The sequence below is a fragment of the Ambystoma mexicanum genome, chromosome 11, assembly GCF_040938575.1.
Source record: "Ambystoma mexicanum isolate Mex_15411 chromosome 11, UKY_AmexF1_1, whole genome shotgun sequence".
NCBI lineage: Eukaryota > Metazoa > Chordata > Amphibia > Caudata > Ambystomatidae > Ambystoma > Ambystoma mexicanum.
The window spans coordinates 863506977-863531316 of NC_090934.1; the positions used below are offsets into that span (position 1 = coordinate 863506977).

The 24340-nt window shown below is 45.4% G+C and overlaps 1 protein-coding gene across 3 annotated transcripts in view; it reads right to left on the reverse strand.

Moving 5' to 3' along the window:
* RAB3IL1 (RAB3A interacting protein like 1) overlaps positions 1-24085 on the reverse strand; it is a 517042-nt gene extending 492957 nt beyond the window's left edge. For all 3 annotated transcript variants that reach the window (XM_069623895.1, XM_069623894.1, XM_069623893.1), the window contains exon 1: positions 23744-24085. In XM_069623895.1, coding sequence (XP_069479996.1) covers positions 23744-23949 — 206 coding nt within the window. In that variant the 5' untranslated portion in view covers positions 23950-24085. The remainder of the gene's footprint in view (positions 1-23743) is intronic.
* Between the last annotated feature and the right edge of the window lie 255 nt (positions 24086-24340).

The window sequence follows — 24340 nt, forward strand, 5'->3', positions numbered from 1 at the left end:
GTCCGCTATGACGCGCATACGTCTAGTGAGGGGTATCTTTCAATATTTCAGTGTGGCTCATTCCTGTGGCTTGGGTCACCTTTCCACTTTGCGGCAGTGTTATTCTGCATTCGGTGCACTTGTTTTAGGCCTGCTGCAAAAGCCACCTTGTGAGTGATAGTGTCTAAGCACAGATGTGATCTCTTTATCACTCCACTGGGCAAACTAGTGCACCATAAAACCCCTCATTGTGCTCCATCTGCACATCTGATACCCACAAGGCAAGTATTGTATGTTAAAATGTATTCGTCAAAACTAAAAAGAGAATTATATCTTTCAAACTTTTCATTCGCCCAATGACTTCCAATAGAATGTTAAAGTCTCAACAGCCTTGTAATGTCGGAATGCCCTCATTTCATTTTGGAAATGTTGAGATTAATTAACAAACACACACACACACAACCCTTGTGTTTGGAAAATATGGTCCAGAACTTCAGTATGTGTATTGTGTGGAGTTTAAATTTATTTTGCTCTCTCTCTCTCTCTCTCTCTCTCTCTCTCTCTCTCTCTCTCTCTCTCTCTCTCTCTCTATCTCTCTCTTGCTTTCTCTCTCTCTCTCTCTCTCTCTCTCATAATGGTGTTATAGTGAAAAGAGAGAGTGAAGAACAACCAGTAGAGCAGAACCTCTGTTGGCGAAGCCAAGAAGACCAAGTAGTGAAAGGGAGACAAGGATAAGGAGAATCTGAGAGTGGAAACTGTTTTGACCAAGCTATGACGGACAATAAGTAACAGGAAGGCAGAGAAGAGGTGGTTTGACCAATTGAGGAAGATCTTAGGAGATGCCAGATTGAGGGGGGTGCCAGGCTACACCATGGATGCTTGCTGACAGTAAGGGCCCAGAGACTGGCAGTAGTCAAACCTAAAGGAAAGTATTCATAGTGAAGCCAGCTAGGGATCTACCCCAGATTCTGGTGGCTGATGGGGCGATTGTGTTATGGAATCGCTCAGATTTCATCAAGGAGTGCAATAACCTGTTGGAAGATAGAAACAGTTATCGGGTGTTAAACCAAGATCCTACAGAGGTAATGATGAAGGTGATTAACGAAAAAGTGACACTGGCTTTTTAAAATAACATGATTGGCAGACAAGAAGCAGAATACTTAAAAACGAAAAATGGTAGAGTCCTGGTGTTTTATATTCTGCCAAAGTTGCATAAAAACCAGAGGGAACCTCCTGATCGGGCGATAGTGTCTGGGGTTAACTCCATCATAGAGCCTTTGTCTAAATATGCAGATGTTTACTTACGGCCTTTTGTTCTGCAGATGAAGAGTTACATAAGATTGAGGGTGTCTTGTTTACACCGAGCGTAAATTTACTCATCTGTTTGGAAATTCAGTCCTTATACACAGGTATTTCCCATAGAGCTACCCTAGAGGCACTAGATGACGTTCTGTTGGGAAGCACAGGTAATCACCCTTTCAATAACAGTTTAATTCTTTGCTTCACTGAATACGCTTTTACAAAGATTTTTTTCCAGTTCCGAGGTACTTTTTATCAGCAAATTGAGGGTACCGCCATGGGGGCGGCCATGGCTCTGAATTTGGTGTATTTATACATTGAAATGTTTGAGAAGTCCATCATCTGTACAGACAACAATCTGTATAAAAACAATTTGCGGCAGTGGTCGCAATACATTGATGATATTTTCATTGTGTGGGAAGGAGATAAGTCATCAGCTGAGGAGTTTGTGACATGGCTTAACTGTCAGAATGGGTTTTTGAAAATTAAACCATACAGTAAGAGCACAGACATAAACACATTATTACATTTTTCTAGTAATCATGCAAGACATATTAAATGCAATCTACCATTTGGCCAATTTATAAGATTAAAACGCAATAATAGTCTCAAAGAACACTATGTGGACAGTGGCAATGTTCTTCAGAATAAGCTTCTGGAATGAGGGTATCCTAAAAACTGGTTAGAGATTCTGCAAAACGGGCATATAACACTAATCATGAGGCCCCCCTGGAACAAACATCCAAATAATCAAAGAAACAGAGTGCAATGATATGATATGATATGATATGATATGATATTTTATTTGTATCACGCTCGTACACAAGTGATTCAGAGCACGACTAGGCAAGGGAGGGGAACAGGGGAGAACAACACACAACAACAACGATCTTACTAGGCCCAGTGACATTGAGAACGCACAAGTGCATGGGAATGGGAAAAGGGAAAAATCGCATGGAAGGGGGAGAGTGGAAAGTGCGGCGCAGAGGAGAGCAGATAAATAATACTAAATACAAATAAATAGAAAATGGGGGCAATAAACAGTGGTAGTGCAGCCAGCAAGTGGCAAGTGCTGTGTTTAAGGTAGCAGACTTAGTAAGTCTGATAAGTGCAGAAAAAGAAGAAAAATGGGGGGGTGCTGTAAGGGTACAGATACAGTCCCAGTGCACGGAGTGGCCAGGAGGCAGTGCAGGAGGGTGGCAGGATGAGCAGGTACCTGGGCCCAGGGGCAGAGGGTGGCCGGGTGCACAGTGCCAAGAGAGAGCAGATCAGCAGGGGAGAGGGGGAGCAAAGGCAGAAGCAAAGAGGAAGGTCTTGAGGTTCTTTTGGAACAGGAGATGGTTCTCCTCAAGTTTTAGATTGGCAGGGAGGCTGTTCCAGAGGGAGGCCCCAGTCGAAGATAGAGATCTACCCCCAGCTTGTTTCTTTGAAAAACGATTGACCCGGGTTGGAGTTAGAAGTAGAGGAGCGAAGAGCTCGAGAGGGGAGGATAGGGTGTTTGTAAATACTTTCTCTGATTTTGTTAAGGAAAAACCAACACCTCTGGTGGCATATAAGAAAAGCCAGAACCTAAGGAACATCCTTATTAAAAATAATATAAAAGAAAAGGCTCAGATTACAGCTAAACAGACCACACTATGGGTTCTATCCACGATTGTGGGACATCACCCATGTGGATGTTGTGTCATGTGTCAATACACAACTAAAATCAAAGAAGTAGACATTGGTGTATCATCAAAAGGTTGATTGTGGATTTTTGTAATTGTAACAGCACAAATATTGCATATATGATCACTTGCCCATGTGGGCTACATTATATAGGCAAAACAAACTGAAAATGTACGACCCGCTTGATTGAACACAGGAGCTGCATCAAATCAAAGGTGATACAGGCACCCATGGTGAAGCATTTTATTGAGAAAGGTCACTCTCACAAAGATTTCACATGGGTCATCCTAAAACGAGTATATGGCTCAGGCAAAGAGGCAATCGATCCGAAATGGATTACTCTAGAACAGAAATACATTTTTAAGATACATAGAGCCTCATCACGACTTTGGCGGTAACCCTTAAATCCGGCGGTAGCACTATTACTGCCGGATTTAAGGGTCTGCCAAATCAGGACTTCGGCAGATTTCCCCCCAGCTCTGAGCTCTGAGAAATCCGCCGGCGGTAAGAGCGCGAAAATTCCCCATTGAGTCCAATGGGGAATGGGGCATTCCCGAATGGGCTCAATGGGGAATGGGGATTAACATTACCGCCAAACTCGTGATCCGGCACTATCAGCGCCGGGGAGTTCGGCGGTAGGGCTAATACCGCCGGCGGTAATGCCGCCGGCGTTACCGCCAAAGTCGTGATCAGGCCCATAATCATGTAATTGGGTTAAATGAGGCCATTGAATGGTACAACGTCAGGCATCCTCAGCAATAGACACTCCTTTGTTGTGTCTTTCCTAAACACTTTGGGGAGATGCAGGTTGTGGTGTTTAATCAGGCGGGTCCTGAAAATGAAAGTGAAAATGAAAATCTTTCCTTGGCTTTATAAAATGTGTGGAAAACACGTTTGGGAGGACCCATGGAGTTGCTTATGTTCAAATTGAACACCCTGAATGCTGTTTCCCATCTAAAGGGTTTCGATGTCTGTTTTACATCTGATCATTCTAAGCAGTTCTGAGTATTTTTTGGTCCCATAGATTGTCTATGATTGTCAGTGGCAGGTGGGAAATGTTATAATATTTGGATGTTTTTTCCTCTGTTGGTTTTAAAATAAGCATAGCATCCAATCTGTGATCGGTTAAACCCATTGATCCTGCCGTAGGACTTTCTATCTTCATACATTAAATCTTATAAAAGACAACAGTATTGGATGTACGGTTTGTATCTTTTGGGTAAAGTGTGCACAAGCAACCTTTTTTTAGTCCTCTTTCTATGGCCATTGAATCAGTCGCGATTTGTTTGACGGCTGGTGACGATGCGAGTATTAGGCTTTCCTGTGCGTTGTGAAAATATTACAGCATATTAACAGGTGGGAAATGGCAAATATGCCTTGTTTTGTGTCCAGCCTCTAGAGGAATATATAAATATAAAAAACAAGAAAGCCATGTGCAGGATGTATATTTGGTTATGTTTATTGCACACAGATGGTCCGTAATTACATGCAGTTTTTTAAAAAAAGAGGAAGTTAGTGAGGGGGCGTTGTCTTGCCTTGACTGTGTTTTTGGGCGTGAGAAACTTTGTTGCAGTCTGCTTTCTATGACTAATGTAGATGACCGCGGGCCAGTTGGTGCTGCTATCAGTTTAAGTAGCATCGGGAGAAATCAGACGAACTTGGACATTGTGTTTGGAGGCCTGAATTAAGTGTGATGTTGATCATTCAAAGTTAGGTAAGCAAATTCTGTAGCTGTTATTTGAACTAAAGTATTTTTGGGGCCACGCGGGTTATGCTGTTGACTCTTTTAATTACATAGAGCCTAGCATTGTTTGTACATTTTATAGAGAGGCAAGTGAAAACTCAAAATGTTTTTTCCATATTAACTAAATAGTTGTTGATCGAATGAAAACATTACATGGTTTTTTTAGATCTGTTTATCTGGTTATGTCGTAAGCTTTGGAGTTTGCAAGGCTGAGAAGCTAGAAATAGCGCTTTGAATTGTTGAGGCATGACGTCTAAGATGCTGTCGGTTCATGGTATACGGAATGTCACATTTGTGAAGGTATGAAATTTTGTCATGAAATATAGTAGGTTGATAGTGTTTTTTTGGAAGTGCTAATTGTAATGGAAGTATGATATATACTTTCTGATTTTGTGTGCAGTGTATCCATCTTGGACCCATTTAAAGGGCTGTTTGAGGAAAATATAGAGTCCGACTAAGAAGGATTATTTGCAAAAAATGTTTCCCATTGAATGGAACTTTGAAACGCAATTTCAGCAGGTATTGCTAGCAGAAACTTTGTGCTGGTATGCTTATTAACGCATATGTGGGTGCCTCATTAATGATGTCTTGGCCTTATTGATTGATTTATGGATTAATTCCGTGGTAAAATTTGGTTGTGGTGACTTAGTGTGTATTTTTATGTTTTTTAACAATAGTGCTCAAAAAGAATAACCCTCACCAGGATTCGAGTGTTCGGACATGGAATACAAGCCGGAAAAGGATATTCCCCTGATGAATGTCTGGCACAAAGGGTCTTTTGACAGAAACATGTTGGGTTTAGTGTAAACACAAGAAATTGACCTGTTCGGTTTTAAATGTTGGCTCTGTTGTGTGTGAAGTCAATTGTTGAATGTTGTCTTTTCTAATGTGGATTTATGGTTAGGATGTGTTCGTACTTCTGGCCTGGGAAAAGGGTTCAAATCAGAGAAATGTTTTTTTGTGAAATTGTATTAGTTTTTTCTACTGTATACTAAATGAATTAAAATATAAAGTGCATATTTTATACTGAATATAATGTGTACATTGTCTTTCATTAAAAAAAAGTAAGTGGTCACCATATTTAAAGAACAAGTATGAGAGATTGATCTCCTTCCTTGGCTATACTGTATGGCTGATCCAAGACCACCAAGCCAAATAAAGATGCCTTGCTAACATTTCAGAACCCAATTGGCGGGCAGGAAAGGGGGTGGGAGAAAATCATATTCGGAATTACACAGATAGGGTGTGTAAAATTCCTCCCAGTGGCAGTAAAGAAACACCTAGGCCAAGACAAAACCAAAGATCAAGACAACAACAAAGACCAAGAACCTGTTGTGGTTCCAGGTCCCCCGCAGAACCGACCACGGATCAGTCGTAAACCCACATCACACACAAGATGAAAACAATGGTCTCCTCCTGCTGAGGGAGACTTCTCTCCTGAGAATGCAGCCTGTGGATGAGATCCAAACACTACCAGCCCAAGGGCTCAAGCGAGAAGGCAGGAGAACTCACACAACCAGCTGTAAGGGAAAAAGGAAACAATAACCATAAAGTGTCTGCAAACCTATACACCTCCATTGCCCCCACCCCAAATGGTCCCATCGTCATACCTGAATAAGGTGTGTGAAAAGTGTTGACCTATACCAGAAGGGTTCTCTTGCAATGTGGCAAGAGGTCCATAGACCAGGCAACCTGCCCGACACTAGCTGACAGCGATCGTACAAATTGAGGAAGTTCAGGAGCTAACCCTTACGGACGAGAGAGGAACTAAAGACGATGAACCAGAATAAGAAAAAGTCCAATCACAGGATGAGGGGCACCAATGGAAATCCAGTAGACAGTCCGTGCTCCAAAACCAGGAAAGAAATCCAGTGAAAACAGAACCAGTGGAAACTCCGGGAGACAAGCCAAGTTCAGTTATCCATGTAGACAGTTAGCAGAGCACAAATCAAGGGGCATCCAGTCAGGAGTCCAGTAAGCAGAAAGCGTAGGTCAGCAACATGGAGACAAGGCAGCAAAAACATAGAAAGGACAAAACACCGAAGGGCCACTCACTGTACACAGTTTAGGAGCTACTGAGCATCGGTATGTGTCTGTTTATGAGGAAGGGAAAACACAACACGTGTTCTGTGAACCTCAGACTCCCTCCTCCCAAAATGCCCTTGAACAAGTGGAGGACTCGGTCACACAAACCAGAGTGAGACTGGGAAACCATCCATATGTTTTAGAGCAGGCAAGAATCAACGCTGAAACCCTACCGTCAAAAGAGGCAAACAAAGAAAACACCACCGGACACAAGGAAAGCACCGGAAATCCGCAGGCAGCAAAAAAAGGCCATTTCATAGAGAATGACAGGTGCAAATGTCACAACAGAGGGACAATGAAATGAACAATATAGGAATGTGCCTAAAGAAAGAACGCAAGCCTGCCAAGCACCTTCCATGAGGGTAGAAAGAGCAAACTAAAAGACCAAATGGGGAGGTGTTGTTACTAGACTTCAAGATAAATAACCTGAAAGGGGAGAACATCCCGGGTAACCTAAGATTAAACCCCCCCGTGGGGGTGATCCATTTGTGAATAAAAGTAGCTGTGACTAAAGAATACCAAGAGGTGACATAATCAAAGCTACAAGAATTCTGGCAATAACAATAAGCAGTTCCCAATGACACGCATCTGCCCTGTACCAAGAGGTGGCCTGCAGTCAGGAGAGATCAACAAGAAGCTAGCCGCGGCCTGCTCCTCCCAGAGCCCATAGTGCCCTCCAATCATCATCGAGAATGTTCTATGGGATACTGTGCATCTCAGTGACAATGGGCTGAGAATGTTTGCTAAATGCCTGAAAGAAATTAAACTAAGCCAGAAATCAAACAGACAGCAGAAAACGACCTACACACAGGAAAGAGAAGTGCACATCCTGGCCTCCAACACATTGTTGCTTTAAAAAGACCCAAAATCTGCAAATCCACTCAGAAAAAATGGTACCTTAAAGCAACATGGGAAGGAATAAGTAGATGTCCACTTGCAGGAAGTAAAACCAGCAGAGTATCTCCACTAAGGAATACCAGCAGCGAGACACGCAGTGAATATTCAGGCTAGTAACGCAAACAAACGTCCAAGATCAACTGGGCAATATAAATGCAGGGAGAGGAGAATCACACCACAAAGGCATCAACAACATTAAAGTGCATACACAGTAGAAGGACCCCCCAACCACACAGGCAACACCAATACACGGCTACAAAGAGGAAGACGAGGATAAAACGCAGGCAAAAGGAGAGTGCAATCCACAAGCACAGCACAGATAATTTACAACGACAACAGAAAGGTGTCCTCAACCCCACAGCCGCACACCAGCAAACCCCAAACCAGCAAAGCACAAGGGGGGAAACTCTACACACCTGGAAAGGTGGACTAGGGACTGAGAGAACCTGAGGAATACAATCAACAGGTCCCTGTATGGCAGAGTACAGAATGCCATGGTCCCCAGTCAACAAGCTGACAGAAGTGGCACAGCAAGAGGTCTCAGTAAAAAGCATCTTCATGCTCTAAATTAGTAACTAAACGCCTTCCAAAATACACACATAATTGTGTGTAGCGGCAGCTCTAGAATGCAAGGACTACATTCAAACACCACCTCATCACTATTAGTAACTGGAACATTCATAGGGCCTCATCACGAGTTTGGCGGTAGCCCTTAAATGCAGCGGTAGCGCTGTTACCACCGCATTTAAGGGTCCGCCAAATCATGGCTTCGGCTGATTTCCCCCAGCTCTGAGCTGGGGGAAAATCTGCCGAAAACAGGCCGATTTTCGGCGCGTTTGAAGCGTGAAATTTCTCCATTGAGCCCAATGGGGAATGGGGAATTCCCGAATGGGCTCAATGCAGAATGGGTACCCGTTCCGCCAAACCCGTGATCCGGCGCTAATAGCACCGGTGGGTTTGGCGGTAGGGCTAAGAACGCCAGCGCTATTAGCACTGGCGTTACCGCCCAACTCGTGATGAGGCCCATAGTCTAAAATCACCCGAATTATGAGAATAAATAACAAAATATTTTCCAGGAAAGTCACATAACCATGATATTTTTGGCACATATAAGCTGTGGCGTAGCAAGCCGGCCTACAAGAAGAAGAAATTCATATTAAGACATGAATACATGAAGAACCCTTCCCAAATAGATACAAGTAATGAAGGAAGGTATAACCACCAGTCACAAAAGTAAATGAGCCTAACACCTAAGACCAGTACAAAGGCTCGAACCACATATTGATCAGGATAGCTAGACTGTTATGCCAGCAGCGAACATACATGTCACGAAGCTAGAATTGATCCTACCTACTGAATCACCCTACTTTAACCAGGGAACCCTTCACATCATAGAGATAGGGGGCCTTATTTACCAAAGCAGAGGAGATATCCTGATATGTGCACACCAAGAAGCGGGAGTGGTTAGAGAGCAAAACCCTACTAAGGGAAACAAGTATATCCTGCTCTAATACCACCAACGAGGAAAAAGACACCCTAGATCCCAGAGCAAAGAAACATGGGGACACGCTGCTACTTCTTTTCGCAGCTCTGGGTCTTTCGATCTTTAATACATAAACAAGAAGGCACTCACTGCAGCAATTCCCACACAACTCCTATATAGGCAGAAGGGCATTACACTATGTGAAGACCCAAAATACTAGCAAAAAAGATTAAGGCATTCACTGTTAACCCACAGGCCCACTTGTCAAACAGTGGAAGATTTAAAGCAAATGCCCCCCCCCCCAGGGCAAGATTGATAGAGGGCCCTGAGTAGGCGAAGCTTAGGATGGAAGGAGTTAAGGCCTGTCACAAATGTGTCATTGATAAACTTTAGGGATAAATGTTCCATGTATTGTAAGATCTCTCTTCTACTACAATACTTATTAATGTTTGGGTTTGAACACCTAAAATAATAGTCCATTTTATACAGATGACTTTAAGAGTGCCCAAGTCCCATGATAAGCCAATCTGACAATGTCTGCAATGTGCAAATGTTAAAATACATGCTTGTAAGACCCAGGCAACCGTTTGCCGATTAAAAACCAAGAACATGAAAACTTAATTGTTTCCAGAAGTGATTACTTGACCAAACATGAAGGCACCACTGCAACAATTGACAAAAGTCTGATCCGGCACCAATAACACCAGGGATCCAACAACAAACACTACTCCTTCTTGTGCCACAGGACTCTAGGAGCTTTGTCTCACAGGAACTCTGGAACGGCAGCAGGAAGCATCATACAGATACGAACTATCAAACAGATCAGCGCAGGGATCCTTTCCAACAAGTTCCTTTCTTCCCTATATATAGATCAGTGTACAAACATATTGATCAACAAGTTTCTGTGGGTCATTTCTTTTTTATCCTAAATTGCACAGAGGGACCACTTCCGTTTGCATTTTTGTGCAAAAGGTCACTGAGTGTAATTTTAATTGTTTCCATCACCTAGTGGAAATGTAAATAGTAAAACACAGGTGAAATCACCTTTACTCTTCACTTTTCCAGAAAGTGTAAATGCCACTCACAACAGAAGAATGTCGGATCCATCTAAAATGGACTCCTTTGGAATCTGCCTGCTTTTACCAGGCGTAAAAGGCAGGTGGATTCCACGTGACTCCATTGGTTTTGCAACAGCATAAAAATACATGCTGGTAGAAAGCCAAGCAGATTTGGCAAGCGTACCTGAAAGTGCAAGCAAACCTTTTAAGTTCGCTCTGCTCTCCAACTCCGCCTACCAAATTATACAAAATCCTGTGCAGCATAAAAAGTGGTAAATACTTTTACCACCACTTTTTCCACTCAGCGGGACATGGAAAATGAACCCATATCATTGTACCTTTATGTTCATCAACCCAATGGACTTACAGAGTGCTTTTTCTTTGCCCGTAAAAGGTGTGTTGCTGATTGACAAGGGAGCTGCTCCCTGCTGCTCTGAACAAGACCTCCGACAGAGGTCTTCTCTGACCCGTCTATGTTTATTTTGGGCCAGTCTGCCTAGTGTTCTGGTCTGTGCATTTACCCTATGGCCAACTAGCTTTGGTCCTCCACCAGAGAGCCATATGATGAAGCTGTGCCTCTCCTCCTGTCCGTTGGGGTGACCGCCCACAGACAAAGTATTTTTAGCACAGAGTTGCACCACCCACTGGGCCATCCACAGCACTGGGCCGGAATTCCTTCAAGACAAAGCCTCATTACACGGATGGCGGAGAACCATGGCGCTATTAGCGCCATGGTTCATGCCGGTAAAATACCGCCACCGCCTTGGCGGAAAGGGGAATTACCGCCCCATTCCACGGTTGGTGGGGCGGTAATTCCCCCTTCCACCATTGTCCTTCCCCATTCCCATTTTTGCCCCATAGGGCATAATGGGAATGGGGAAGGCGCTAATTACGGTACCGCAAATTGCGGTACCGTAATTAGCTCCCTGGGTCCCTTTGCGGGTTGGTTTTTAACGCCTGCAAAAAGCAGGCGTTAAATCCCCCAACCCGCAAAAAGACCTCGTAGTAAGGCCGTAAGGATTTAGCGGTACTGGTATTTTACCGGTACTGGTAAATCCTTACCGCCATCCGTGTAATGAGGCCCAAATTCACTCGCTACCACCCCTCAAGGACTCAGATCTCGCACAGCATCTCTCCTAGTTGTCTAACATTACAACTCCTCCAGACTGAGGGTTTCCTCTTTCTCCATCCAAGCGCCGATCATCTAGAACTCCCTACCCCTACACATTTGCAATATTGACAATCACCTGGCATTCAGAAAGGCCCTTAAAACCAGGCTTTTCACACCTTCCTCTTGAAACCCTCTCACACTTTTGATAGGCGCACAGAAACGCTGACCCAAACACAATAACACTCCTATCCACCAATACACCATGGATGCCGGCAGCGTTCGCAGTGGCACACCGTGACAAACTATTGTCCCCCACAAACACAGCAACACTCCTACCCACCAATACCCACAATGCCGGCAGTGTTCGCAGAGGTACACCATAACAAACTATCATGCTGCCCTCACCTGCGGCCACTCCCCCGTCCCTCGGGCCCCTATCCCACTACTCAGACCTTCGTTCCAGGTAGACCATGAAAAGTGAGACCAGCCAATCGCATTGGACCAATAAACGTAACACTGCAGTCGAACTCCATCCAAGCATACAGTACATATCCCTTACACCACGTCTATGGACACAGGCATGGCCACTCATCCATGCACCCTAGAATGCAGCTATGACTATGCTTTTCTGGTCTAGCAGCTCACATAGCCGCCCACACTGAAACCCCTGACGTACCTCAACACCTCTGCCAGTATTATACAGCAACAACCAACTAAACAAATTCAGTCTAGCTGGGCACTGTTACGCTCACCTGGTCTCTGCGGAGGCGTTGGGGCACAGTTGCAGCCCTCCCTAAAGTTGAATCAACCCCTTCAGGCCTCTCCCTCAGTAGAAAGGCTGTGAGCGGTGGTACATGGTGATACTGCTCCTGTGAATTATGGAAGATAAGCTCTCCATCCTGCTACTTCTGGCATGGACGCGTCGAATGGGATCTAGTTCCTTCACTGATCCCTGATAAGGATTAGTCCAGTCCAGCTGCGACTGTGCTTTTCCTTATGATTGGTAAGTCTTTCTTGAGCTCTTGTGATGCTGTTCGTTCTGCTTAATGTCTTTATGTCTTTATATGTTGCTCCTATTTATGCCTGCAATAATGTCTCTCTTCTGTTTTCTTCCCTTAGATGGAAATGCGGCCTCAATGCAGTTGTGAGACGCAAGACGCGAGACACGGCAGGATGGAAGATGAATGCTACCGCAATGTTCGACAGCAGGTAACTGATGGTTTAAGGAAAAGCGCAAAGTATGGCGAAGCACAACCTTAAACTGACTGTTTTTTTCAATGTCTAATCTTGTCTTCTGTTTTTCCTTGCAGGCGCTTCTGTCGACAATGGAACATGTCATACTGCAGTGCCAAGATGAAGATTTCGGCGTCCGGAAAGTGTAAAGATGAATACTTGGTTCGCTAAAGAGATGTATAGGTAAAAACAGCTTCCCCCAGTTGGTATGTATGCTGGCAGGAAGCAGGATGTCCAGGAAGCAGGATCTTCAAAGGTAAGTCTGACCTCAGGCGATGGTGAGCGTTACGCTGCTTGCAAGTGCAGAATAACGCAAAGCATCTGTCTTGAGGTTCGGGGCAACTTATACAGCTGAGATTGTGGGCACGCCCATTAGGGCCGGCTTACCAGCCACACCCTGCCACTCCTAGAGAGTGAGCACGTGCAAAGGCAATCCATTAGCAGCCACACCCAAGAATACACTTGGGGCTGCTTAATGGATGGAATGTTCAAGGTTAATGCATCTGCTTAATGGATGGAATGTTCAAGGTTAATGCATCTGAAGTGCTATGTCCATAATAAAAACTTTTTGGTGTTAAATGGATGTTCTTATTTACTTTTGTTCATGAGCCTAGCACCAAAGGCGCCAGACAGTGTCTACCCAGGTCTCCTGTGCATGCGACCCCTGCATGCCTGTGCCCCTGACTTCATAACCATGACAGCACTCCTCCTCAAGTCCCCGCTAAAGGGTGGTTCTCCTCCTGGTCCTGGTTTGGTGGGATTATTGCGATGGGACTGTCTGATTATACAAGGAGCATGGACGTGCTCACTGGGTTCCCAAGTTCAGTCTTGAGGTCCATAACCTTTCCAGTCAATTAGGTAATACAATTTTGATCGAACCACCTTGGATTCCAGGATGGATTTGACTTCATATTCTGGTGCTCCATCTATTACTTCGGGCTCTGGCGGAGAACTAAGCCGTGTATTGGATTTCATTGGTTTGAGGAGAGAGACATGAAATACGGGGTGAATTTTCATGTGAGATGGTAACTCCAATTTCATTGCGACAGGATTGATTATGGACTTTATAGTATAGGGGCCCAGGTATCTTGGGTGGAAAGCTCTTGGTCCCTTCAGGGGAATATATTTGGATGCTAATCACACCTTTTCTACAATCTGGTAGGCAGGAGCTTCCTTCCGATGTCGATCAGCAAACAGTTTTTGTCTTTCCTTAGCCTTGGTCAGATGCTCTGTCGCCTCCTTAAGAACCTGAGTGATGGTTTTATGAAAGTTTTTTTATGGCTGGCATTTCCAGGGTATCCGGTGGATCAAATACTGATGTCCTCAGATGTCTTCCGTGCACAGTGTAGAATTAAGTTTTTCCTTATGCATACTCAGCTATCCAGAGTATATTTTTCCAAGAATCCTCGGACTGTTGCAACATACACATGAGATATTTCTCTAAAGTTTGGTTGGTTCGTTCAGTTTGCCCATCAGTTTGAGGGTGATGGCTTGTGGACAACCGGAGAATGATTTTGGCAATCGTACAACACTTTCTCCAAAAGGCAGAAACAAATTGAGTTCCGCGATCAGATACTGATAATGATGGAAATCCATGCAATCAGACAATTTGCTCTAGGAGCAGTTGGGAGTCCCTTTCAGAGGGATGAAATGGGCCATTTTGGAGAATAAATCCACAATGACTAATATGGTGTTGTATCCATTGCAGGGTGGAAGATCCATGATGAAGTCCATCGACAGGATATGTCAAGGTGCTGGCGGTACTGTTAGGGGATGTAGTAAGCCAGCGGGGTTCTGTTTCTGAGACTTGTGTTGTGCACAGACGCCGCAGTTTTCAATAAATTGGGCGATGTCTTTTCGTCAGGTTGGCCACCAGTAGTTTTGTTTTACCTTAGCCTGAGTTTTGACTCTTCCTGGGTGTCCTTCCACTTATGAATCTTGTAATTTGTGATGATTTGCTTTTGCAATTCTTGGTCTTGGACATATAACCGTCCTTGGAAATACAGTAGATTGTCTTTGATGGTATACTGGTCACCTTTTAACAGCCATTCCTGTTGTGTTGATTGATCCATTGGGGATTGAAACTGGTTCTTTGGTCATCCACACGCGTGGTGGCAGCTATTCTGGTTTGAATCCTTTCCTCAGGAATTATGGCCACGGGGTTGGATGCTGTTAAAGCCTCTTTTTCTTCACTCATGCGTGACAGAGCATTTCCTTTCCCATTGTGTAATCCAGGTCTATAAGTGATAATAAAATTGTATTCCGCGCAAAAGAGAGCCCAACGAAGTTGACACGAGGATTGTGCTTTGGCGGTTTTCAAGTATTGCAAGTTATGGTGGTCCGTGATGACAGTGACCGTATGTCTCGCCCCAAGAAGATAATGTCTCCAGGCCTTGAATGCTGCTTTAATCACCAGTAATTCCTTATCTGTGATTGCGTAGATCAACTCGGGGGCTGAAGATTTGCGGGACCAGAATGCGACGGGGTATAGTTGTCCTGTTTCGGGGTCTCGTTGTGACAATACTGCTCCCATGGCTATTTTTGAAGCATCTGTCTCAACTATGTAAGGTAGGTCTGGTCGTGGGTGTTGAAGGATTGGTGCTGTAGTGGATGCTAGTTTCATCTTCTGGAAGGCTTCTTCAGCTTCTGTCGACCAATGAAACTTTTGATTTTTCTTTAACAAGGATGTAATTGGATGTGCAATTTGTGAAAACCTAGGTATAAACCAACTGTAAAAGTTGGCGAATCCGAGCACACTTTGCACTCTTTTCGTGGATGTTGGTGAGGGCCATTGGAGGATTGCATCCACCTTTCATGTATCCATATATACGTCTTATGGTGTGAACATGAAACCGAGAAACCCGACCTCGGTTACATGGAAAAAACATTTTTCCAACTTGGCATACAATTGGTGTTGTCGAAGCTTCTCTAAGACTGCCCAGACATGGCCTACATGTTCTTCCATGGAATTTGAGTAGATAAGAATGTCATCAATGTAAACAAGAGCGAAAACGTCCAGTACGTTCACGGAGTACATAATTCATAAAGAATTGGAACGCGACGGGGCATTGCATAGCCTGAAGGGCATGACCTGGTATTCGGAGAGCCGTACTTCGTACGAAAGGCCGTTTTCCATTCGTCTCCCTCTTTTACTCTTTACAAGATGGTATGCTCCTCTTAAATCCAGTTTTGTGTAGATTTGAGCATGTTTCACTTGGTCCAGGAGCTCTGATATAAGTGTTAAATGATATACATTTTTTACTGTGATCTGATTGACGGCTCTATAGTCGATGCAAGTTCTTAAGTCCCTGTCCTTTTTAGGCACGAAGAATAAGGGCGAGGAGGCAGATGACTTGGACGGGCGAATGAAACCATTCGCGAGGTACCGATCCGGGTAAGTTCTAAGATGCTGATTTTCCTGTCCTGTCAAAGCGTAAATTCGGCTGCAAGGGACCTGGGCTCCAGGTACAAGATCTATTTGATAATCGTAGGGTCTGTGCGGGGGCAGAACGTTGGCTTGCTCTTTTTTTAAGCCTTACTGGTAATCTTGGTATTCGAGCGCTAAGGAGCTGATGAGGCCCAACACGATTCCTTTCTTCGGTTTCAGATTGGTGTCATCTTTTTTGTAACATGTGTCGGCACAATCATGAGGAAATGTCAGAACCCGTTTTCGCCAGTCGATCCTAGGATTGTGGGTCTCCAGCCAGGGTATTCTCAATATCATCTGGAACTGAAGAGCACCAATGAGATCGAAAGTAATGTCCTCTTGATGCCCGTCCTGACACGGAAGCTTGACTTTCTCTGTGTATTGTGTCACCGGGCCGGATTATAGCTGAGAACCATCCACAGCAGTGACGTTTTCCAATTTCTGCTTCTGTCGGAGAGGAAGGCCTATGCGGAGAGCCACATCTTGGTCAATGTAATTACCCACAGTTCCACAATCAATATATGCCTCAAAGGCATGTGTTTTTGATGGTTGCTTATGATTCACCAAAAGCACTGGAAGGACTAGATGTGAGGTCTGTACGGATTCCTTTTTCATGCTCGACAAGCAAACCGCTACACTTGCCGGGCATTGGCGTTTCCCGAGTTCTGTTCTTCTTCTTCATCAGTTTTGTCTGTTGCCCCAACCATTTTCTTCGGTGGTTTTACCAGGCAGTCACAGAGGAAGTGACCTGCTTGTCCACAATATAAGCAAAGCTGTTGTTGTCTTCTTTTTTTCCCTTTCTGCTTTGGTAAGGGGACTTCATAATCCACCAATTTGCATTATCTCAGACTGTTCATGTGGATTAGTCTGATTCTCACGAGGTCGTACATAAACTGACCGTCCCTCTGATCTAGCTCAATCCATTTTCCGATTCTGCAACCTATGATCGAGTTGCACCGTCAGGTCTATGTAGTCTGCACACCTCTCAGGGGGATTCACCACTTGCGCCAACACATCCTTAAGTTCTCCACGTAACCCTTGGTAAAAGAGTGTAGTCCTCTTCTCTTCTGGCCAGTTGGTCGGGGCTATGAGACGATTGAAGGTTGCAATATAGGTTAATAGATCTTGACTCCCTTGTCTGAGTGACAACAACTCGTTGTCCAGAGCTTGTCCTTGAGTATGACGGGCAAACAATTTCTCCATCTCATGTTGGAAATTCCCAAAGTTCCGGAGTAAAGGATCATCTTGATTTACCAAAGGTATAGACCAGTCCGCCGCACTACCTCCTAAATACGAGAGTATAAACTCCACTTTGGCTTGGTCATTAGGAAAGCCTCCTGGTCTGCACAAGAAATGAAGGCGAAATTGGTTCATAAATACAGCAAACTTATTTGGGTCGCCGATGAAGCGTTCGGGGGGGCTAGAGGCACTGCTCCTGGAAGAACCACCTGAACCAGTGTTGATTGTTGTGGTGTGGAAGAATGAGAAGAATGGGTCACTCCAGGCACTGGAACCTGTCCTGCTTGTGCTTGTAGCATTTGTCTTGCCAATTCGTCAGTTCTTTCTCAATTTACAATAAGATCCCTCCGTAATGCATTGGTTTCCTGTCTTGAAGCATGTACTTCAGCCTGTAATTCTCCTAGTAAGAGGGCTAACTGATCTGTTTCTGAAGTTTCCGTAACGCCCAGGCAGAGAGTATTAGAGGCTTTGCATTCTGTTACGTTCACCTGGTCTCTGCGGAGGCGTTGTGGCACGGTTGCAGCCCTCCCTTAACTTGAATCACCCCCTTCAGGCCTCTCCCTCAGTAGAAAAGCTGTGAGTGGTGGTACGTGGTGATACTGCTCCTGTGAATTATGGAAGATAAGCGCTCCGTCCTGCTAATTCTGGCAGAGGCGTGTGAAATGGGATCTAGTTCCTTCACTGATCCCTGATAAGGATTAGTCCAGTCCAGCTGCGACTATGCTTCTCCTTATGATTGGTAAGTCTTTCTTGAGCTCTTGTGATGCTGTTCATTCTGTTTAATGTCTTTATATGTTGCTCCTATTTATGCCTGCAATAATGTCTCTCTTCTGTTTTCTTCCCTTAGATGGAAATGCGACCTCAATGCAGCTGTGAGACGCGAGACGCGGCCGGATGGAAGATGGATGCTACCGCAATGTTCAACAGCAGGTAAGTGACGGTTTAAGGAAAAGAGCGAAGTATGGTGAAGCGCAACCTTAAACTGACTGGTTTTTTCGATGTCTAACCTTGTCTTCTGTTTTTCCTTGCCAGCGCTACTGTCAATGATGGAGCGTTTTGTGCTGTGGTGCCAAGATGAAGATTTCGGCGTTCCGGAAAGTGTAAAGATGAATACTTGGTTCGCCGAAGAGATGTACAGGTAAGAACAGCTTCCCCCAAGTATGCTGGCAGGAAGCAGGGTGTCCAGGAAGCAGGATCTTCAAAGGTAAGTCTAACCTCGGGCGACGGTGAGCGTTACGCTGCTTGCAAGTGCAGAATAACGCAAAGCATCTATCTTGAGGATCGAGGGCAGCTTATATAACTGAGATCGTGGGCACTCCCATCAGGGCCGGCTTACCAGTCACACCCTGCCACTCCTAGAAAGTGAGCATGTGCGAAGGCAATCCATTAGCAGCCACACCCAAGAATACACTTGGGGCTGCTTAATGGATGGAATGTTCAAGGTTAATGCATCCTGCTTAATGGATGCAATGTTCAAGGTTAATGCATCGGAAGTGTTATGTCCATAATAAAAGCTTTTTGGTGTTAAATGGATGTTCTTGTTTACTTTTGTTCATGAGCCTTGTGCCAAAGGCGCCAGGACAGTGTCCACCCAGGTCTCCTGTGCATGCGACCCCTGCATGCCTGTGCCCCTGACTTCATGACCATGACAGGCACACATCAAATCTTCAGCACTAGCACTCTATTCTAAACCACCAACAGCACCCAACTATGTGCCCGACCCTGCTGATTGTGAAGCTAAGCAGGATCAGCCTTGGTTGGTTTGCAGATGGGAAACTTCTAGGGGAATACCAAGCTTAGTGATTGCTGCACATGGATTGTGTTTATAAGTTTTAATTTAATTTGATCACAGCTAGCCCAAGAGACCCACAGCTGTCTGGTTAGAGCCTGTGTTACGCTCACCTGGTCTCCACAGGGGCGCCGAACGAAGCTGGACTGCAGCGGTCTCCACCAGCATGACTTGTAGCGAAGTGATGAATGACTGCATTTGCCCACTTAGTTTCGTCTTTCTGGCATGAAGGAAGATTTGCCTAAAATGTTGAAATGATATGTTAACTAGCCGTAAGGAAGGGGGACCGACTTCCACCTCCCGACCTCCTTGTGCCCCCTTCTACTATGTCTCACCTTAATGTTATGAAGGGCGGGCTCTCCATCCTGCAACTGTATGCAGGGGTGCGTCGAGATACAGGGATCCAGTTAACTTCACTGATCCTGTAGCTTTATGGCAGAGTTCCAGACAACGATGAGTCTGAGGTAAGTCTTTATTCCAATACTAGAAAGCATGAATTGCTTTAGAGTTCAGGTTGCCCAAAGGTCACTCTTGTGCCTTTTCTTTGCAAATTCCCCTTTGGAATGCACCAGATGAAAAGCGCCTCCCCTCCGGAAATGGTGCGTAGAATGCCAAGGTAAGTTTCTATACTTTCACGATGCAATAATATCTAAAAATGTGATATTGTTCTTCTGTGCAACTAATCTGCTGTCCCTTTTCTATTCTGCAGGTGCGGTGCCTCCGGAGCGAAGATCCTGTGAGGGTGACTCGTGGAACCGCAAGCGAATGCAGCTTCAGGTGAGTATCTATGCTGCGTGAGATTTAATGTCTTTAGAGAGGCGCAGCTCACCTGATGTTTTCTTTTCCTTTCAGCGGGTGCAGCAGCTCCGGGACGGCTATCGCGTGCGTGGACCTCGTTGGATCGCAGGAACGAACAGCATTCAGGTGAGTATCACGCTGCGTAATGCTTAATGTCTTTAAAGTGGTTCTTACTCTGCGCGGTTAACCTGGTGTTCCTTTTCTGCAGATGCAGAGACTTCCGGACGATCAAGATGGAGAATCAGGTAAGGGTCTTGTTCTAATCTTTACTCTCTCCTTCCTTTGCAGGCACGGATTGCGATGACCAGGATGGGCGTGGCTGAAGACAGGACTGGAGCTTGCAGACACGGTGAGCGTTACGCTGCAGGAGTGCAGAATAACGCGAAGCGTGTTCTGTTCTGCAGGCATGGTTTAAATAGCTTCTCAGAAGTAGTTCCCAGGTAAAGTAGTCCCTTCAACCACACCCTATCCAATAGTCCCCAGGTAAAGTAGTCCCTTCAACCAGCTTCAGATTGGGCTGCACATGGTTCTGTTACTTGGTAACCTGCTTTGCCTGAGAAGGCAGTATGAGCCTGGTGCCAACGGCGCCAGGACTGAGTCCAGGAAGCCCTTAGGCAATCCTTTGGGGCCTTAAAGGTACCCATGGGTGCCAGTACCCCAGGCAGGCTGGTCTGCTCCTGATGTCTGGGGGCAAGCACCGTGACAGCCTGGGTTTACCAGGGGCAGGGTGCAGGTTTCATTAAGTTCAATCAAAAACTGTATAATTTTGAAATGTTGGCCATAATAAAAAAAAAAACTATATATTAACATGATGTCTTCCACCCACAAACCAACTGAGGGGGATCCTGCATATTTATTTATTTATTTATTTTATTTGCATTTGTATAGCGCGCATCGGCCCTAGGGCATTGTGGCACTGTTAAGGATACTTGCTTAGACACAGAGCATAATTTTTAAAAATTACATAAGCATACAGCATTTTAGACATACATTTCAGTTACGGTTTGGACATTTAACATAGATGAACCCACTGGTCTGGCAGAAGGGAGAGGTGATGATTATTTGTACGGAGTGTCTGAAGTGTCTGAGGTGGCTGGTTTAGTGGAATAGTTGAGTTTTCAGAATCTTGTGGAAGGCTGAGCGTGAGGTCTCATAGGGCAGGGTCTGCACATTATTTGTAGTATTCATGGTGCTAGGATGAAGCACTGATTGGATTCGGCTTTACAGCCTGGATGAGCTTGACTTTGCTGCCCAATGAAGCTACGCAGGATCAGCCTTGGTTGGTTTGTGGATGTGAGACATGAGACGTGCACTGGTGCTCTGATAAGGGGCATAAGCTTCTAATGATGTCAGCTTTAGGGTCAGTCTTATCATTTATTGCTGCATGGAGTTTCGCATGTGTAAATGTCAGAAAATCGAAGGTAAAGATGCATAAGACATTTCTTTCGGATCGATAGAAATATGTTCAAAAAATCCATTGCTGACCCATTGGGCCAGTAACATTTCCGAGAGAACTTCCCCTTTAAGCTTAGCTTTGAGCAAATAAAAATCTGTGATAGCCCTCAATGAGAGAGCGATCAAATTCTGAAGGTTAGGGCCAGTGATAGAGAAAGGCCGGCCCCCAGAGCAGGCTAGCCGGTAGCAAGGAACTTCAAGGAGCAACAGGTTGGAGGAACGCAGTACTCTAGAAGGGCAATACAAAGTTATCTTTTCTTGAAGGGGGAGACATCCTTGCTTATAAAAAGCACAGTGTACAAGACACAATGCCTTAAACAGGACCATAGCTGCAACAGGGAGCCAGTGGAGTTTCTTCTGAGCCAGAGAAACGGGCAAAACTGTAGGGGATCGCTGTGGCCATGCAAACAGCCGCATTATATAGGACTTGAAGCCTATTAAGGTGATAAGATGGTTGAGCGAGTAAAGTAGCGTTACAGTAATCCCGAGTAACTAGACTCTGCTTAATTTGCATTGTAAGGCAATCCTGCAATAGAGGCACTTTTGACTGCCTGCTCCCTGCCCGAAGGTCCTTGGAACCTGCGGTCACAGCAGGAGACATGTCTTTCCTTATCTAGCTCACCTTGGCCCTCATTACGAGTTTGCCAGTATCCCGCCCGTAATTCGGACGGGATACCAGGAAACGGACATGCTGCTACTGGCACCTGATATGCCCGAACTACTGGCCTAATACAGTTGCCGGCAACAGTGTAGTAAATCCGCAGTACATGGAGCCATAGCTGTTTCTTGCTGGTGGGGTGTCTGATTTACCTCCATCTCTTGGCTGGAGGTAAATCAGGCTACCTCACCGCCAGACTTGTAGTCTGTGGGGCCGGAAACGTTCCGGGAAACAGAATTACCGGCACGCTAATTCCGGACCAACAGAGTTGTAATGAACCCCACTCATGTTGAAAAAAAATGCATGGAGATTAATTTCTTTTGACACTCATAATAATCCTCATCTGTAGCTGCTCAGTTAAAAGCACATTGCTTACTTGAACAATATGGCCAAATATATACACCATAACAATTAAAGCAATGATGAAACCTCTGCAAAACCAGGCAGCTTCAGTGCGCAAAGCATAATCCCAAGTGTGTCCCCTGCGTTCCAAAGTCAGATGGTATTTTCAAACCAAAGAGTCAAAAGGTCGTACGAAAATAAAAAGTCTACTGACTACAGCTGGGAAAATGCGCTAAAGGGCCCAAGTGGCAGAGTGGCCTCAGATCATGGATTCGCCAGTTAATCCAAGTGTGATCCCATAGGGGAAATCATGTTATCTCACTATCAGGGCTCAAGTCCTAAAAATGTAAGTGGGGGGACTCATCAACAAATGCAATGGGGTGTGATGTTGCCAGAAATTAGCATATCAAGGAGAAATATGCACACTTCATTAAATTGGCTTTGCATAACCACCCAAATGGAATAGGACGACTGGCATTTGCCTTTCATAAAATCAGCACACACACAAAACCAAGACAGGAAATGTTTTTCTAATAGTGTTTTTGGAAACGTAAAAAAGGTGTGCATGTTTTAAACTCCAAGAACCAATACCAATGTGTTCCCTGGGACTGGCAGTACCAAAATGCGACGTTTCACCTTTAGTTTTTATTTTTTTTATCATGTTATACAGTGCATTGGTGACATGTCCGGCCTACAAACCTGACAAACTGTGCGGTTTGATCCCCGAGGTCGGCTTTAATTCATAAATTCAAAGAGGACATCTAATGTTTCTCTTTTAGCGGGGGAGGGGGCGACTGAGTCCATCCTCTGATTAAAGTGGGTGGACTCCGTCCCCCGCGTGTACCCTCGACTTGAGCTCTGTTAGGCCGACCTCCGGATCGAACAGCAGTCGTAAAGTTTGCAGGCTGGACACTTTACCACTGCACTTAAAACAACAAACAACTAAAAGTGAAATGTCGCATTTCAGTACTGCAAGTTCCACGGAAAACATTGATGTCCTTGCGTATGCAAATTATGGTGGCCAGCAAATCGTTTCCTGCCCAGCGCCCCGCAAATCGTAGGCACGGCCTTCCCTGTAGGTCTCCCTGTGAGAGCAGTGCCTTTCTTTCCCTCCCCTGAGGCTGCAGTACCATCTGTGTGATATCACGTGTCACACACAGTAAAAGGAGTAATTGAGTCTGCATCCCTAGGGGTTGCAGTTCCAACCCTGAACAGCAGGTGTCAGTGTGAGCGCAGCACCTGCCTCCCTATTCCTGTGCCCATCCTCTGTTAGCAACAGTGCAGTAGCGTTTAACACAACTTGTCCGTTAGTCCTGGACCAAGCTCGCACAGAGGTGAAAGCTGTGACGAGGGCCACTTTTCGAGCCTAGTTTCCTACTGACATACACCGGCGACGTGTAGGTGTCTCTGGGGTACACCCCAGACTTCTGAAGCAGTTGAAGGGATAAGTGAATGCCCTGCTGGAAGCCGGGTCTTACCTGACAGCGTGGTGCGGGGCGCCCTCCCGGCGACGGCTGTCCGGCTCCAGTGGCCGTGGGTAGAAGCGGCTCCCCAGCTGATGGAAGAGGGCAGAGGCGGTGTACACGGCAGTGCTGGCATCCTTGGCCTGGAGCACCTCGTACCCTCGACTGGTGGAGGGCATGGGAGACAGGTCCACGCTGTGCAGGCCCTCGAAGGCGTCCATCCCCTGCTCCACCGTCTGCTCCTCTCTGCAGTCAACAGAAGTTACATGTCACGGGGGCCGAAACTGGTGCGCTCCACCCCGCCTCTCCCGGGCACCCGTGGCCTCTTATCCATGCCTCTCTATTTGCACTAGTCCTGCCCCGCTCTCAATCGTCTTAATATTTCTCTCCCCAGCTCCTATTTGCCGACCCCCCCCCCCCTTCCCTCTTCCTGTCTCCTGCCCGTGTTCTCGTGTTCCCCGCTATTCTCGTCTTCTTGGTCCCCTTATGCTCGTACGTAGCCTTCCCCACACATTACCCTTTACAACCTATCCATCTCTCCCTTTCCTTGTAACTCTGTCCCCTCATCTCCCCCATCTTTGTCTATAATCCACTTTTTTCATTTCTCCCAAT